General features: G+C 46.2%; 1 protein-coding gene across 2 annotated transcripts in view; it reads left to right on the forward strand.

Moving 5' to 3' along the window:
• Window positions 1-259: 259 nt before the first annotated feature.
• The window catches only part of LOC116982061 (pantothenate kinase 2, mitochondrial-like), a 33132-nt gene continuing 14116 nt past the window's right edge, over window positions 260-19275 (forward strand). Inside the window, exons 1-2 of one of the 2 annotated variants that reach the window (XM_033035360.1) lie at window positions 260-361; window positions 17742-18094. In XM_033035360.1, the coding sequence (XP_032891251.1) occupies window positions 17759-18094 (336 nt within the window). In that variant the 5' untranslated portion in view covers window positions 260-361; window positions 17742-17758. Of the gene's footprint in view, window positions 362-5070; window positions 5481-17741; window positions 18095-19275 lie in introns of those variants that run through there. The other variant, XM_033035351.1, reaches the window with a different exon arrangement.

Raw genomic sequence — 19275 nt, forward strand, 5'->3', positions numbered from 1 at the left:
GTCATTTGGCCCTTCGAGCCAGCACCACCATTCATTGTGATCATGGCTGATCATCCACAATCTGAGGTGGATGATCAGCCATGATCATATTGAATGGCGATGCAGGCTCGAAGAGCCGAATGGCCTACTCCTGCACTTATTTTTCTATGTTTCTATGTCTAATCAGTAACCGTGCCTGCCTTCTCCCCATATCCCTTGATTATTTATTCTTTCACTTTTAGATACATTATCAATGGCAGAGAAAATGGTTCATATGCCTCCAGCTACTGTTACCGATCTGCCTTCTGATACCATACAACACAAATCTGAAGTTGAAGTGGAGGACTGGGTTGGGTTAATCCAGTAAATAATTATGATTGCGGTGAGTACATGTCTTCAAACTATCTTCATTATTGCTACTTTGTTCATGGGTCATTAGTTTAGACTTCAGACTTTAGATACAGCGTGGAAACACGCCTTTCAGCCCACTGCGTCTGCGCTGATCAGTGATCACCCCGTACACTAGCACTTTCATACATGCTAGGGACAATTTTTACAATGTATAGAAGCCAGTTAACCTATAAGTCTTTAGAGTGTGCGAGGAAACTGGAGCACCCAGAGAAAATCCACGTGGTCACAGGGAGAACATACAAGCTCTATACAGACAGCATCTGTAGTCAGGATCAAACTTGTGTCTCTGCTGGCATAAGGCAGCAACTCTATCGCTGCGCCAAGAAGTTCAAAAGAGATTTGTTGGAAGGCGCTTGGCACAAAACAGTTTCCCCTGAATGTTATAAGTGTATAAAACTTGTTTGGTAAAGTAAATTGCATAATATTTCATTAGGGCATGTCAGTACTAAACTGAGAGAGGGAGGGAAGAATGACAACAAAAATACCTAGAAGAGCAATAACCATATCCAATAAGCACAAAAACAAATTTATTGCAGCTGCCATAATCCACCTCAATGATCAATCTCTGGGACATTAATGGATAAGGAGAAACAATCAGTGTTGTTGTGAGGAGCCGTGTGTGGGACATTCAGCTAAGTATAGAACCACTGCGGTTAAAAACTAACGACCCCGCCGTGCTCTTATTTCTTTCACTATCTCTCACCCTTCCCATCATCCTGCTCCTTCCCCTCCTTTGATCTTCCATCCCAAAGTCCCTCATTTACCTTTTAATCCTCTTAAGGATAAAAAAATTTAAGGTTAAGATTTCAATTGATTAGGGAGGGAGGCCACCGTTGCTGGGAATCCAGTCTTCTAAACGATTTGTTAAACAGGAAGCTCTTCGCCAGGATCTTATGAAATATGAATAGTATTTCTGCCTCCATCATGTCCCAGACCTGCATGATCCCCCGAGTGAAAAAAATACCCCTTCAAATCTGCTCTAAATAAATCTCTGTAGAATTATGAAAGATACAAATAGGACACAGTCAGAACCTTTTTCCCCCAAGGTGGAAATGTCAAATATTAGAGGGCATAGCTTTAAGGTGAGAGGGGCAAAGTTTACAGAACATGTGTGGGGCAAATTTTATACACAAACAGTGGTTGGTGCCCGAAACATGCTGCCAGGGACTGTAGTGGCGACAGATACAATTGTGGCATTTAAGAACCTTTTGGATGGGCACATGGATATACAGGGAAAGGAGGGACATGGATTATGTGCAGGCAAACATTAGTTTAACTTGGCATCATGTTCCGCTCGTTCCATTATCATTGTTCAGGTCTTTTCCAGGCCGATCTTGTAGAATATCAACACAATGCGGTCAGCGGCAGCTGTGGTGACGTCTGCTGTGAATATTACCTGGCATGGTGGATATATTTAGCATTTCCTTCTTATTTCAGATCTCTAACCACAGAAGTTGTTATGTTTTATTGTCTGGAATAACATAGTCATACTGATACAGTGTGGAAACAGGCCCTTCGGCCCAACTTGCCCACAGCGGCCAACGTGTTCCAGCTACACTAGTCCCACCTGCCTGCGCTTGTTCCATATCCCTCCAAACCTGTCCTATCCATGTACCAGTCTAATTGTTTACAAAACGATGGGATAGTCCCAACCTCAACTACCTTCTCTGGCAGCTTGTTCCATACACCCACCACCCTCTGTGTGGAAAAAATTACCCCTCGGGTTCCTATTATATCTTTTCCCCTTCACCTGGAACCTATGTTCTCTGGTCCTCGATTCCCCTACTTTGGGCAAGAATCTCTGTGCATCTACCCGACTTAATCCCCTCATGATTTTGTACACCTCTATAAGATCACCCCTCATCCTCCTGCGCTCCAAGGAATGGAGACCCAGCCGACTCAACCTCTCCCTACAGCCCACACCCTCTAGTCCTGGCAACATCCTTGTAAATCTTTTCTGAACCCTTTCAAGCTTGACAATATCTTTTCCTGTAACATGGAGCCCAGAACTGACCACAATATTCTAAACGCAATCTCACCAACGTCTTATACAACTGCAACATGACCTCCCAACTTCGATACACAATACACTGACTGATGAAGGCCAATGTGCCAAAAGTCTTTTTGAGCACTTTATTTACATGCAAACTTCATACTGGCAGCACCAAATGGAAAGGAAATGTTTGGAGGGATATGTGCCATGGGTATGAGTCTATGCCCTTAAACCTATGCGTAAATCTATATCTGAATGTGGGGTTGTCTAAGGAATGGGTTTCAAAGCTGCTGAATCTTTCCACAACACAAGGAACTGCAGATAATCATACAGCATGGAAACAGGCCCCTCACCCCAACTTGCTCACAACAGCCAACATGTCCCATCTACTAGTCCCAGCTGCCTGCGATTGGCCCATATCCTACTAAACCTTTATCCAATCCATGTGCCTATCTAAATGTTTCTTAACAGTTGTGATAGTACCTGGCTCAACTACCTCCTCTGGCAGCTCGTTCTGTACACTCACCACCCTGTTTTTGAACCTCTCAGGTTCCTATTAAATCTTTAATGACAGAATCTTGAGCAAAACACAAAATGCTAGAGTAACCGTGGGTCAGACAGCATCTGTGGAGGGTCTTATAACTAATGAACATTAGGGAATTGACAAGCAACATTTCGGGTCAGGGACCTTTCAAACTCATTCTGGCAGTCCGGTGGCACCATTACAGATCGGCCTTGCCTGGAATGGGTGCTGCCTGCCAGGACTAGAAGATACCACTGGAAAAAGGATGGAAGGAGAGGGGATGGGACAGGAAAGGATGGGAGTGGAACGAGAGGAAAAAATAAGGGGAAAGGATGTAAGGGGAGGGGGAAATGGAGAGGATATAATTGGAGGGGATGCAAGGGGTGGGATGTGAGGAGGGAGTGAGGAGATGGGTGGGGTGAGTGGATATAAATACAGGGGGTGTACGGTTTGGGCGGGGGGAGTGAAGGGGATGTAACGGATGGGATGTGGTAGTGGTGGGCATGTAAAGGATGGGTGGGGCGATTGGAGGTGATGTTAGGGATGTAAGGTGGGAGTGGAGGGGGTGGGGTGAGGGAGTGGAGGTCATGTAAGGGGAGGGGATGGGGAGTGGAAGGGATGTAAGGAATGGGTGGGGGAGTGGAAGGGATGGGGTAGTGGAGGAGGGGATGGGATTAGTCGAGGGGATGTAAGGGATGGGTGGGGGAGTGGAGGGATATAAAGGATAGGGCATGCAAGGGATGTGTGGGGGGAGTGGAGGGTGTAAAGGATAGGGCGAGGGAATGATGTGGGAGTGGGGCGATGTGAGGGATGGAATGAAGGGGGAGTAGAGGGAATGGGGGAGTGGAAGGGATGCAAGTGCAAGGAATGGAGTGGATGGGTGGGAGGGAGTGGATGTTATGGGAGGGGATGTAAGAGATGGGGGCGGGGGGGAGTCGATGTAAGTGCAGGGAATGGGATGGGGGAAGAGGGGGTGGTGTAAGGGGGGAGAGGAGGTGGTGTAAGGGGGAGAGAGGAGGTGGTGTAAGGGGGGAGAGGAGCTCTGTGCGGGGTGGATGGACATGGAGGGGACAGAGGAAGCAGCCGGACGGCGCCGTTGCTGCTGCAGCCGCAGATCCGCAGATCAGCTGATCGCCATCGTGTCGTCCCGCCCCCACCCTGGTCAACCAACGCCCCTGACATCATCCGCTTCGCCCCCATCGCCGGGTGTTCACCTTCCCCTGCGCCCCAGGCGCTGCGCTGCACTACACTACAAGACAAGACACGACGCTGCACCACACTACACGACACTGCGCTGCACCACACTACACGACACTGCGCTGCACTACACTACACGACACTGCGCTGCACTACACTACACTACGCTGCGCTGCACTACACTACACGACACTGCGCTGCACTACACTACACGACACTGCGCTGCACTACACTACACGACACTGCGCTGCACTACACGACACTGCGCTGCACTACACTACACGACACTGCACTACACTACACGACGCTGCACTACACTACACGACGCTGCACCTCACTACACGACACGACGCTGCACTACACGACACGACGCTGCACTACACGACACGGCCCCGACACGACGCTGCGCTGCACTACACGGCCCCGACACGACGCTGCGCTGCACTACACTACAAGACACGACGCTGCGCTGCGCTGCGCTGCACTACACGGCCCCGACACGACCATTACCGGGACCACAGGCGCCTCCATGACGACGGTTGCCCGACGGTGATCGGCAGCACCCGCCCACTCCGCTCCACTCCGCCCGCTGATTGGCTGGGAAGCGGCGCGAGGGGCCGGGACCGGGCCTCACTATTGGTTCCCCCGAGCGTCAATCACAAGCAACATCCGGAGCGGCAGCGCGGTGATAACAAAACCGTGTTTTAAAGCAATTTCACCTTAGGTTTTCACCGTTGGGAGAGGTCCCCGCCACCAGCTGTCATTAGGTTTGCGTGTTTGCCGTCTTAAAAACCCGCACGTGGCGTTTAAAGTTGTTTATTGTGTGGTTTTACAGCAAGATGAACCCGCCCCCTTGTTCTGATTGGTGGGGGCGCGGCCTGTCCCGGGCGCTGATTGGATGAAGGGGCTGTCAGTCACCTTCCGTTTCCGGTGGAGGGCCGGTGCGTGGTCGATGGGGCGGTGACGGAGGCGGAGGCGGAGGCGGAGGCGGTGACGGAGGGTAATGGCCGGCGGGCCAGTGGCCACCCAGCTGGCGGCTGCTGCTGCTTAACTCATCCTACACTTCCGCTGCAGCTTGACGGCGGCGGCGGGGACCGGACCGGACCAGCCCAGCGATGGACAGCGAGCCGGTGGTCAACGGTTACCATGGCGGCGGCGGCGTCGGGAGTCAGGAGGGTGAAGAGCAATGCGGGGCCGCGGACCGGCCGCCGGCTCCCCTCCCTCCACACAAGCCGGCGCCGGGATCCGGCCTCCAACCGGGCCGAGCAGCTGGAGGCAAGGACACGGTGCCGGGCAACAGCAGCAACTGGCAGCCGCAGCAACAACAACAACAACAACTGCAGCAGCGCCGGGAATCGGCCAAGAAGAACAGACCCCGTGAGTGTCCGAGGGACCGGCGCCTGGGTCGTGGGACTGAGTGGGGGAGGGAATCCTGATGGGGGGGGGGGGCTACGGTGGTTCAGGGGGGTTGGGTGTTTGCGGTGCCTGGGGGTGTGATTATTCAATGGGGCGTGAACCCCCTGTGTGGGTGTTCGGGGTGACTGTGTGGGTGTTCGGGGTGACTGTGTGGGTGTTTGGGGTGACTGTGTGGGTGTTCGGGGTGACTGGGTGTTCGGGGTGACTGTGGGTGTTCGGGGTGACTGGGTGTTCGGGGTGACTGGGTGTTTGGGGTGACTGTGTGGGTGTTCGGGGTGACTGGGTGTTCGGGGTGACTGTGTGTTCGGGGTGACTGGGTGTTCGGGGTGACTGTGTGGGTGTTCGGGGTGACTGTGTGGGTGTTCGGGGTGACTGGGTGTTCGGGGTGACTGGGTGTTTGGGGTGACTGTGTGTGGGTGTTTGGGGTGACTGTGTGTGGGTGTTTGGGGTGACTGTGTGTGGGTGTTCGGGGTGACGGTGGGTGTTTGGGGTGACTGTGGGTGGGTGTTCAGGTTAACGAAGGGCAGGTTCAAGGTGGGTGGGTGCCCGTGAGTGGGATCTTGGGTCTTGAGTGCCCGAGTTTGTGGGGTGGGGGTGGGGGGGGGGGGGGGCTGGTACAGGTGTCTGGGGTGCCTGGACGCGAGTGGTTCAATGGAAGCTGGGTTGCTGTGGGTTGGGGTCCTGGGTGTATGAGGTGGGGGTGGGTGGTACATGGAATACATGAAGGTCGGGTGCCCGTGGGTGGATGTTCGTGGAGCCTGTTCTGTGGGGTCTGTGGATGTTCAGGGGAGGGGGGTCCGGGATGCCCGAGGTTGCTTGAGTGGGGTGAGGTGATGTAGGTGGGTGTTCGTGGTGCTGGTGGGTGGGTGCCCGGGGGTAGGGTCCGATGTGCCTGAGTTAGACAAAAATGCTGGAGAAACTCAGCGGGTGAGGCAGCATCTATGGAGCGAAGGAATCGGTGACGTTTCGGGTCGAGAGCCTTCTTCAGGTGTGTCTGAGGTGGTGGTTCAGGGTGGCGGGATGCCCAGGCATGGGGGTGTGTTTGGTGTGTGGGGTTGGTTTGCTGGCGAGACTGAATGGGTGATGAGAGAGGGGTGGTGGAGGGTCTTGATGCCACATATGAATTTATTTCAGTTTACTGTCCCTCTTACTCATATATTCCAATTATTTTGTTCAGGCAGTCTAAAAGCACATTAGGGATAAGTGCTCCATCATCTTTGTTTTAAAAAAAAATGTTTTTGGAGTAGTTATCTTGCATTTCACTGTGTGATATGGGGGGGGGGGGGGGTGTTCTTGTTTTGTAACTGGAATCATAATTTTGATACCCATATTTAAGGATGTGGAAGCAGAAGTTCAAAACCATTGAAGGCTGGGGAATTTTGAAGATCAAAACAGTGCAGGAGGAACTCAGCAGGTCAGGCATCTGGGGAGGGAAGGACAGGTGCTGTTATGAACCTTGATTCTTCAGCAGACTAGATTTAATCTACAGTCAATAATGTCTTAATTATGTAGGAAGTTGAGTGAGGAAAACTGATTAATAGTAATAATCAAAATTTTCTTATGGTGTTTAGTGAAGAAAATCTATGTTCCATTGATAAGACCAGGCATATGGGGTATGTCGTGTTCAAAAGGGAACTGCAGATGCTGGAATATCGAAGGTACACAAAATTGCTGGAGGAACTCAGCGGGTGCAGCAGCATCTATGGAGCGAAGGAAATAGGCGACGTTTCGGGCCGAAACCCTTCTTCAGACTGATGGGGGGTGGGGAAAGAAAAGGATATGGGGTATGTCATTGGGAACAAAGGTAATGTTTCCTAATGTAAAGGGTTGTAAATGGTCAGAAATCTGTCTCCGTAGTCATTTTATATCAGCTTTGTTGGATTTTTTATCTCAAATTATAGTAAAGATGAAATGGGCAGAAATGCATTCTTGAAGCTCAGATTGCTTAGTTGTTGCTTGTAATTCCAACAACCCGGGTTTTATGTACTCTGAGAAGTTTGCACTTTTCCCCTGTGCTCATGTTTATCCCATATCCGAACGATGGACTGGTTGTTGGGGTGATTTACAGCAGCCAAATAGCCGAACTGTTGGTTGGTGTGGGAGATTTGGGGTTGAATTGATGAGCATGTGAGAGAGAACAGCATGGAAAGAATGGATGGTTAAAATGAGATTGCTCTGACAACCTAACAACCTATGTCCCACGGTCCTTAATTCACCTACTCTGGGCAAGAGACTGTGCATCTACCCGATCTATTCCTCTCATGTTTTTATACACCTCTATAAGATCACCCCTCATCCTCCTGAGTTCCAGGGAATAGAGTCCCAGCCTACTTAACCTCTCCCTAGACCCTCTAGTCCTGGAAACATCCTCATGAATCTTCTCTGTACCCTGTGTAGGAAAGAACTGCATATGCTGGTTTAAATCGAAGTAGACAAAAAATGATGGATTAACTCAGCGGGACAGGCAGCATCTCTGGAGAAAAGGAATGGGTGATGTCGCGACCTGAAACGTCACCTATTACATAGAAACATAGAAAATAGGTGCAGGAGTAGGCCATTCGGCCCTTCGAGCCTGCACCGCCATTCAATATGATCATGGTTGATCATCCAACTCAGTATCCTGTACCTGCCTTCTCTCCATACCCCCTGATCCCTTTAGCCACAAGGGCCACATCTAACTCCCTCTTAAATATAGCCAATGAACTGGCCTCAACTACTCTGGGCAAGAGACGATTTAAACCAACAGAGAAGGCCTCAACTACCTTCTGTGGCAGAGAATTCCAGAGATTCACCACTCTCTGTGTAAAAAATGTTTTCTTCATCTCGGTCCTAAAAGATTTCCCCCCTTATCCTTAAACTGTGACCCCTTCTTCTGGACTTCCCCAACATCGGGAACAATCTTCCTGCATCTAGCCTGTCCAACCCCACAAGAATTTTTTAAGTTTCTATAAGATCCTCCCTCAATCTTCTAAATTCTAGCGAGTACAAGCCGAGTCTATCCAGTCTTTCTTCATATGAAAGTCCTGACATCCCAGGAATCAGTCTGGTGAACCTTCTCTGTACTCCCTCTATGGTAAGAATGTCTTTCCTCAGATTAGGAGACCAAAACTGTACGTAATACTCCAGGTGTGGTCTCACCAAGACCCTGTACAACTGCAGTAGAACCTCCCTGCTCCTATACTCAAATCCTTTTGCTATGAATGCTAACATACCATTCGCTTTCTTCACTGCCTGCTGCACCTGCATGCCTACTTTCAATGACTGGTGTACCATGACACCCAGGTCTCGTTGCATCTCCCCTTTTCCTAATCGGCCACCATTCAGATAATAGTCTACTTTCCTGTTTTTGCCACCAAAGTGGATAACCTCACATTTATCCGCATTATACTGCATCTGCCATGCATTTGCCCATTCACCCAGCCTATCCAAGTCACCTTGCAGCCTCCTAGCATCATCCTCACAGCTAACACTGCCCCCCAGCTTCGTGTCATCCGCAAACTTGGAGATGTTGCATTCAATTCCCTCGTCCAAATCATTAATATATATTGTAAATAGCTGGGGTCCCAGCACTGAGCCTTGCGGTACCCCACTAGTCACTGCCTGCCATTGTGAAAAGGACCCGTTTACTCCTACTCTTTGCTTCCTGTCTGCCAGCCAGTTCTCTATCCACATCAATACTGAACCCCCAATACCGTGTGCTTTAAGTTTGTATACTAATCTCTTATGTGGGACCTTGTCGAAAGTCTTCTGAAAGTCCAGATATAACACATCCACTGGTTCTCCCTTATCCACTCAACTAGTTACATCCTCGAAAAATTCTATAAGATTCGTCAGACATGATTTACCTTTCATAAATCCATGTTGACTTTGTCCAATGATTTCTCCACTTTCCAAATGTGCTGCTATCCCATCTTTAATAACTTATTCTAGCAGTTTCCCCACTACTGATGTTAGACTAACTGGTCTGTAATTCTCCGTTTTCTCTCTCCCTCCCTTTTTAATAAGTGGGGTTACATTACCTCCCCTCCAATCCTCAGGAACTACTCCAGAATCTAAAGAGTTTTGAAAAATTATCACTAATGCATCCACTATTTCTGGGGCTACTTCCTTAAGTACTCTGGGATGCAGCCTATCCGGCCCTGGGGATTTATCGGCCTTTAATCCATTCAATTTACCTAACACCACTTCCTGGCTAACCTGGATTTCACTCAGTTCCTCCATCTCATTTTATCCCCGGTCCCCTGCTATTTCCGGCAGATTATTTATGTCTTCCTTAGTGAAGACAGAACCAAAGTAGTTATTCAATTGGTCTGCCATGTCCTTGTTACCCATGATCAATTCACCTGTTTCTGACTGCAAGGAACCTACATTTGTTTTAACTAATCTTTTTCTCTTCACATATCTATAAAAACTTTTGCAGTCAGTTTTTATGTTCCCTGCCAGTTTTCTTTCATAATCTATTTTCCCTTTCCTAATTATGGGGTATGTCCTCCTCTGCTGGACTCTGAATTTCTCCCAGTCCTCTGGTATGCTGCTTTTTCTGGCTAATTTGTATGCTTCATCTTTTGTTTTGATACTATCCCTGATTTCCCTTGTTATCCACGGATGCACTACCTTCACTGATTTATTCTTTTGCCAAACTGGGATGAACAATTGTCGTAGTTCATCCATGCAGTCTTTAAATGCCTTCCATCGCATATCCACCGTCAACCCTTTAAGAATCAATTGCCAGTCTATCTTGGCCAATTCATGTCTCATACCCTCAAAGTTACCTTTCTTTAAGTTCAGGACCCTTGTTTCTGAATTAACAATGTCACTCTCCATCCTAATGAAGAATTCAACCATATTATGGTCACTCTTGCCCAAAGGGCCACGCACAACAAGACTGCTAACTAACCCTTCCTCATTACTCAATACCCAGTCTAGAATAGCCTGCTCTCTTGTTGGTTCCTCTACATGTTGGTTTAGAAAACTATCCCGCATACATTCCAAGAAATCCTCTTCCTCAGCTCCCTTGCCAATTTGATTCACCCAATCTATATGTAGATTGAAGTCACCCATTATAACTGTTTTACCTTTGTTGCACGCATTTCTAATTTCCTGTTTGATGCCATCCCTAACTCCACTACTACTGTTAGGTGGCCTGTACACAACACCCACTAGCGTTTTCTGCCCTTAGTGTTTCGCAGCTCTACCCATATCGATTCCACATCCTCCAAGCTAATGTCCTTCCTTTCTATTGCGTTAATCTCCTCTCTAACCAGCAATGCTACCCCACCTCCTTTTCCTTTCTGTCTATCCCTCCTGAATATTGAATATCCCTGGATGTTCAGCTCCCAGCCTTGGTCACCCTGGAGCCATGTCTCCGTGATCCCAACTATATCATAGTCATTAATAGCTATCTGCACATTCAACTCATCCACCTTATTACGAATGCTCCTTGCATTGAGACACAAAGCCTTCAGGCTTGTTTTTACAACACTCTTACCCCTTATACAATTATCTTGAAAAGTGGCCCTTTTTGATTTTTGCCCTGGATTTGTCTGCCTGCCACTTTTACTTTTCACCTTGCTACCTATTGCTTCTACCCTCATTTTACACCCCTCTGTCTCTTCGCTCACACATTTAAGAAACCTCCAGTTTAAATTCCATTTGGAATATTTTGGAGGACCAAGAAACTAAGAAAAACACTTTCCCTTTAACTCCATCCTCGACTATCCCATTTGACACCCCCACCCTCTTTATTCAGTTTAAAACCACCCGTGTAGCAGCGGCAAACCTGCCTGTCAGATTTATTATCTGTATGGTGTACCCTTTCCAGCTTGACAACATATTTTCTGTAATATGGTGGCCAGAACTGAGCACAATATTCTAACGTCTTATACAACTGCAACATAACCTCCCAACTTATATACTCATGTATAACAGAAAACACTGAAATGCACTGTCTTGTTAAAGCAGCATCTCAAGGGAGAAATGGCACAAAGGTCTGAAACGTAAATTGTTTTTATCAAGATGATACTTGAGTTCCTGAATATTTCTACCATTTTCTGTTTTTATTCCGGTGATAGAACAGTAATTGCCAGCTAGAATGTGCCAGTAGGTTTACAATTTGTCGTGCTTGCTGATCCAAATACCCATGTTTCCAACTTACAATATTTGTCTTTGACCCATTCTAGATATTGCTTTGATATGGGAATATTTTTTTTTTCATTGTTTGAATGTTTGAATCTAATTGGTTCACCTATCATCCTAAATACGTTTTCCAACATTTGCAATTGAATGGGCTATTCCGTGTGATTAAAATCTAAGTACATCAAAACTATGATGAGCAGGTTGGTGATCCATAACACAATATTGTCATTTTCAGTTTTATTTTCATTACCTGGGCTCGTTTTGAAATCTTTGTTCATATATTATTCGGAATTAATCCTGTTTTTTGTTGAATGGCTGGCCAAAATGTAAAAATTAATTCCTGTTGTGAATTATGTTCAATACATGTCCATTATCAGATCTCCCTGTAATCAGTTAACGTTTGAGCAATTTTGAATTCACTTCATGGTAATAATAATAATAATGGATGGGATTTATATAGCGCCTTTCTAGAATACTCAAGGCGCTTTACATCGCATTATTCATACATTCCTCAGTCACACTCGGTGGTGGTGAGCTACTTCTGTAGCCACAGCTGCCCTGGGGCAGACTGACGGAAGCGTGGCTGCTAACCTGCGCCTACGGCCCCTCCGACCACCACCAATCACTCACACACATTCACACACAGGCAAAGGTGGGTGAAGTGTCTTGCCCAAGGACACAACGACAGTATGCACTCCAAGTGGGATTCGAACCGGCTACCTTCCGGTCGCCAGCCGAACACTTAGCCCATTGTGCCATCTGTCGTCCCTGGTAAAGTTAATTCTGACTTCAGTTTTCCATTCATTTTTGTCAACAATGATGATTATTAAGCACAAGGGAATGCAATAGACATCATTACATGGAATCTAATGCGTGAAAATGGATACATCTTCTTTGTGTAATTGATAAAATGGGGGTGTTGGAGCAAGGTTGGAAAGAGTGGAAGGAAGACATTTTCTTCACTGTCTTTGGAATTTCATGAACTTAGAATCTTTACCCTTTAGTATTTCAGCTAAAAACACTAGAGCATATATTTTCTAATTTTCGTTTGTTTTACAATTTTACCAAGTCAATTAACCTACAAACCTGTACATATTTGGCGTGTGGTTGAAAACCGGAGATCCAGAAAAAACACAAGTAGGTCAGGGGGAGAATGTACAAACAGCACACATGGTAAGGATTGAACTGGGATCTCTGATGCTGTAAGGCAGCAACTCCACTGTTCTGCTGCCCTATGACCAGCCATTTTATACTTACCATTTGGGCATTTTTCAAGAAATATGTACAAACTCTCACCTGAGTATATACTGAAGACTCTTAATTTGCCTTCAATAATATAAATAACAATCACTAGAATTGATGAAATGAATAATCTTAGCACATAGTATAGTGTGTGGATATTTTACATCACCAAAAAACAAAATATGCAATTTCCATAGATTTCTGCAAAGATTCATCAGACAAGTATTAAAGATGATGAATTTGGTGCATGAAGCAGGATCAAGTAGACTGTCTACATTCTGAATCTGTATATATATCTCAAAGTTAATTTTTTTGCTGAGCGGTCCACTCATTGAGCAACTTCAACTCCACGAAGATCAAAAGATCGAAGGTGAAGGGATTATTATAGGAATTATGGGGTCAAGCTATGATGGTCTTTGAGGTTCATGCGGTATGTTTCACTCCTCGTGTGAGGGGGGTGTGTTTCACCTTTAATTGCTGGTAACTCAATTGCATTGGTGCTATTTCCAATACTAGTGGAGACTTAATTTCCTCACTGCCAACTAGCATGGCGGCACAGCGATAGAGTTGCTGCCTTACAACGCCAGAGACCCAGGTGCGATCCTGACTGTGGGTGCTTGTCTGTACGGAGTTTGTATGTTCTCCCCGTGACCTGCGTGGGATTTCTCCGGGACCATAAGTGATAGGAATAGAATTCGGCCAATCAAGTCTACTCTGCCATTTAATCATGGCTGATCTATCTCTCCCTCGTAACCCCATTCTTCTCCCTTCTCGCAATAACCTCCGACACCTGTACTAATCAAAAATCTATCTCTGCCATAAATATATCCACTGATTTGCATTGAAAAATAGAAAATAGGTGCAGGAGTAGGCCAATCGGCCCTTTGAGCCAGCACCGCCATTCAATATGATCATCCAAAATCAGTACCCCGTTCTGGCTTTTTCCCTCCACTTGGCCTCCACTGCCCTCTGCGGCAAAGAATTCCACAGATTCACCACCCTCTGATTAAACATTCACCACTCTCTGACTCAAACTGCCCTCCTTGGTTCCTCTTCTGTCTGTCTCTCTCTTTCCCCCCACCCCACTCCCCCTGACCTCTCCTTATTCTATACCCTCCTGACTCTCTTACCCTGTCACTCCATTGCACCCTCACCCTTGCATCTCCTTCCTGGCCCTTTCACCTCTCTTTCCCTCTTTCCTCCCTCTTCCCCCCACCAGCCTCTTTATCCTGCCACTCTCTCCTCTTGCTCTATTGAGGAGTTGAGGCGTGAGATAATCTGTGATCATATTGAATGGCTTGAGGGGCCTGGTGCCTCTATGAAGAGATCCAGCACAGAAACAGACCATTCGGCCCACCGAGTGTACACTGCCCCATTGCTTATTGTGTTCTTATCCCAATCTTTCAATCATCTTCTTCTCCCTCCCTGTTGTTTATGCCCTCATTCAATCCCTCAATCTTCACCGCTACTTTCCCAGCGCTATTCCTTGCCCCCCCCCAGCACCCAACTCCCCTTGATTGCCCCTGCCCTGTGATCTCATCTCTCCCTCCTCCCTGCCCACCTCTCCCCTGCTGGGTGAACCAAAGCTTCAGTGTTCCAGATCAGCTTTGTGTGACACTGGCTCCCCCTGTCGAACGATCGCCGCACCGCTGAGCCGTGTCTCCTCCCCATCCATCTCCCCAGACTGTTATATATTTTGGAGCTAGAAGCTCACCAGGTTAGTCCGTGCAAGGTCATAATGATCTCCGGTTTCCTCCCACACTCCAAAGATGTACAGGTTTGTAGGTAAATTGGCTTGGTGAAATTGTAAATTGTCCCTTGTGTGTGTAGGATAGCGTTAGTATGCGCAGATCGCTGTTCGTTGTGGACTCAGTGGGCTAAAGGGCCTGTTTCTGCACTGTATCTCTAAACTAAACTAAATTTCCATTGTGCTTCTGCTTTCATAATGTCCTCTTGCCTTCACATTGTCCATCTGCCTCTTTCCTTCTGGGTCTGGATCTCTCCATTTTGGCTAATGCTTACGATACAATAGAACTGTCTTTATCCCAGGAGGGAAATTGATCTGCCAACAGTAATAAAACACAAATTAAAACGACTAGTGGAAAGGATTGGGGATGTGCAAAAATTGCGGAGGGGGCTGGGGTGGGCGGAGGGGGTCAGTTTACCCCACGACAGAAGGGGAGAAGGAGTGCAGTTTGATAGATGCAGGAAGATTGTTCCCGATGTTGGGGAAGTCCAGAACAAGGGGTCACAGTTTAAGGATAAGGGGGGAATCTTTTAGGACCGAGATGAGGAAAACATTTTTCACACAGAGTGGTGAATCTCTGGATTTCTCTCCCGCAGAAGGTAGTTGAGGCCAGTTCATTGGCTATATTTAAGAGGGAGTTAGATGTGGCCCTTGTGGCTAAAGGGATCAGGGGGTATGGAGAGAAGGCAGGTACAGGATACTGAGTTGGATGATCAACCATGATCATATTGAATGGCGGTGCAGGCTCGAAGGGTCGAATGGCCTACTCCTGCACCTATTTTCTATGTTTCTATGATAGCCACAGGGAAGAAGGGTCTCCTGTGGTGTTCTGTACTGCTTCTTGGTGGAACCAATCTGTTTCTGAAGGTACTCCTCAGGTTGACCATTGTGTCATGGAGGGGGTGTCCAAGATGCTCCGTAGTTTGAGGAGCATCCTCCCTTCCCAGACCACCTCCCTTGAGTCCAACTCCGCCCACAGGACAGACCCAGCCTTCCTGATGAGTTTGTTAATGCTATTGGCGTCTGTGGCTTTCGCCCTCCTGCCCCCGCACACGGCAGCGAAGAAGGTGGCACTGGGTACCACCGATTGGTAGAACATCTGCAGCATCTTACTGCAGACATTGAAAGAGTGGTGCCTTCTTAAAAAGTACAACTGGCTCTGTCCCTTCTTGTACAGGGCCTCAGCAGTCCAGTTTACTATCAAGGTACACTCCAAGGTGTTTGTACTCCCTGGTAAACAGCACATCTACACCATTGATGGAGATGGGAATCTCCTAAAGCCCACCACTAACTCCTTAGTCTTGTCGGTGTTGAGCTGCAGGTGATTCAGCCCACACCTCTCAACAAAGTCGTTGTCTACACCTCTGTATTCAGCTTCCCTCCCCTCACTGATGCAGCCCACAATTGCAGAGTCATCTGAAAACTTTAGGTGGCAGGAGTCCGAGTTATATCTGAGGTCTGAGTTGTAGATCGTGAACAGGAAGGGAGAGAAGACCGTCCCCTGTGGGGCCCACTATCATGTCCGATACATAGTTCTGTAGCCTGACATATTGTCATCCAGTCAGGTAATTGGTGAACCAGGACACCAATGGAGCATCCACATGCATCTTTGTCAGTTTGCTCCCTAGCAGTACAGGCCGGAGAGAAGTTAAAAAAACATGACTCTCAGTGCTTCTCGGCTTATCCAGGTGAGCATAGGAACGTTGGAGCAGGTGGATGATATTGTCCTCAACCCCCATCTTTGTTTGGTAAGTCTCTCCAGGGACTTCATGATGTGTGAAGTCAGCGCCGCCGGTCTGTCATTGGAGGAGCTGGAGCGCATCCTCTTTTGTACGGGAACCAGGCAGGTTTACTTTGCGGTCCTAACTATACTGTCTCCAACCCTGCCTCCATTTAAGGATTCTCCCAATTTTTCTATTTGCTCCAAAATTTACTTTCCACATACGTGGCTCAAGATAGCACCTCGTTCCCTGAATCATGACTTCCTCTTCACTGCATTTAAAAGCTGGCCAACAGCATCTTCAGAGTTTTCTGCCTCTTAAGTCTTTGCCCTCATCACACATGATTCCTTTTATGACTCTTGTCTTCTCCTCGAGCCCTACTAATTACTCCCCTTGAGGCAAATATACCATGCAGCCATGAGATTTCCACATCTTTCCTCTCCACCATCTAGGGATCCAAACAGTCCTTCCAGATGAAGAATACTGTAATTTCTTGCACTTCCAATCTGGTGTACTGCATCCAGTGTTCACAATAATGTTTTTTTTACATTGGAGAAACCAAATACAGATTGGGTGGCAGCTTTGAGGCACACAACTGTTCAGTCCACAGGAATCGTCCTGAGCTTCCTGTTCCTCTTCTCATGCTCGCTCTTCTCTTGTCTGTTGCCTGTGGCATCATTGTAACATGGCCCAATGTGCGTGAGGAATTTCATGTCTTCTGTAGCTCGACTATTCCTCTGTGCTCTCACTAACTGTTTATCCTTAAAAGCTGGGAATCGACCATGCTCTCTCTCCATAACTTCCCCTGTGAACTTGGTGACCATGCCAAACCTGGTCTTGCTGCCAGAGATATTGCCTTTATCCTATCCACCTTTCCCTGTAGATTGATACTGCCTTGTTTGTCACATCATCCCAGTTCTGATAAGGGATCATTCCTTCTGATGAGGGAAACTAACTCTTTCTCTTTCCATACTGCTGTGACTTGCTGAGTTTTGCTATCATCTTCTGTTATTTCTGACATGGCATGACAAACTGGATGCACAGATCTTTTCTTCCACTGAGGAGTCAAAACCATTTTCAGATTATGGGGTAATCCATTTAGGAAAGAAGGAGCACTCTTGTGCTGTGTATCTTTGGAAGTTTCTATAGTGGAAACATCACCTAAAACAGATTGGTTGATTGCTGATTGATTAAGATTCAAGTGATGTGCAAAAAAATGTGGGGAAATGGTGCTAGCATAGAAAATAACCATGGTTTCGAACGTTGGATGAAGCCTTGAAGAGTCAAATTCACGTCCTTATTGCTTGTGTTTGAGCAGGAATACCATGTTTATGATTTTTCTCTGATTAGAAATGTTGCCTTTATTTTCTTTAATAGCCTTTCCATGGTTTGGCATGGATATTGGTGGGACTTTGGTGAAACTGGTTTACTTTGAGCCAAAAGACATTACTACTGAGGAAGAGCAAGAGGAAGTGGAAAACCTGAGAAGCATACGAAAATATTTGACTTCTAACGTGGCTTATGGATCAACAGGGATTCGTGATGTGCATCTTGAACTGAAGGATTTGACAATTTGTGGACACAAAGGGAATTTGCATTTCATAAGATTTCCCACACAGAACATGCCAGCTTTTATTCAGATGGGAAAGGCCAAACACTTCTCAAGTTTGCACACAACTCTCTGTGCCACTGGAGGTGGAGCATACAAATTTGAACCAGACCTACGAACAGTATGTATATTTTGATTTTTGCTGACCAAAATCTAGAGCGTGTGGTAATAATCTACTTGCTTGTTTCATGTCTTTAGCTCATAAAAAGGCAGCAAGTTAGTCTGGAAACTTTAATTGACAAATCAGTTTCTGCCTTAGAGATTTTTTAAGTGGGGATTACGATTCTTGGGTGGTCGATCGGATGCTAAAAGATGTGTGACCATCTCTGCTTGAAGTAAATGTTATCCTGCAGACTGGAGAACTAGTTGTTTAATCATTTAGCTTAAAAATCATTGGCTTCATCGATTCGTCCGTATAAATTAGTGTAAGAATGGAATTTTAGGAGGTTGATTAAATTTATTGTTTATAAAATACCTCTCGTTCCTCTTTAACAACTTTTTCTTCTCCACTCTATCGGAAGACGAGTCCCAACCCAAAACCTCTGTCCATTTACCTCCATAGATGCTGCCTGGGCTGCTGAATTCCTTCAGCGCTTTGTTTTACACTCGACATTCCAGTAACTGTAGTCTGTTCACCCCATTTTAAAATTACCATTTTATGTTCATCTGCCAGTCTTATGTCATGTCCCCTTTTTTAAATCGGATTTTCTCCTTAATGAATGGGCCTATGGTTATGTGAATTTTCAGAAATTCTAGGGAAAAAACATGCACCAATTATGAGCTTCCTACTTTAAAAAAAAAATGGATTTCATTTGGAAGAATGCCATATTGGTTAATTGTACTGCAATAGTTGAAAAAATAGTGTTAGCTGTATATTTAGTAAAATAATTTAGGAGTTATTTCTCTTGCTAAGTTTTTATCTATCATTATGTTTGTTCTGTACTTGTATGAAACAGGAGCTTAACAATTTAATCTCTAAGGACATTGGTCAAGTTAGTCCATTCAACATACTATTTTTTGAATTTTTAGTTTGACATCTAACAGGTGTGACTTTAAATGCTATGATACAATTCAATTACTTTTTAAAATTTTGGAAAATGAAGAGAATCTTTCCAAAATTCACTAAATACAATGCAATGATCTGAGTGATAATAAAATATGATAAGAGACCTACCAGTCCATACTAGAATTTACAAGCTGAAGTTCTAGTACCATAAGTTTGGCCTGTTCTCAATCCTTTTGTCTTGAGTTTCAATTAACCTTGTGCTTCTGGCATATTCTAAAGAACAAACATTTATGGTC

Source organism: Amblyraja radiata, chromosome 1, assembly GCF_010909765.2.
Source record: "Amblyraja radiata isolate CabotCenter1 chromosome 1, sAmbRad1.1.pri, whole genome shotgun sequence".
In the NCBI taxonomy this organism is placed as follows: domain Eukaryota; kingdom Metazoa; phylum Chordata; class Chondrichthyes; order Rajiformes; family Rajidae; genus Amblyraja; species Amblyraja radiata.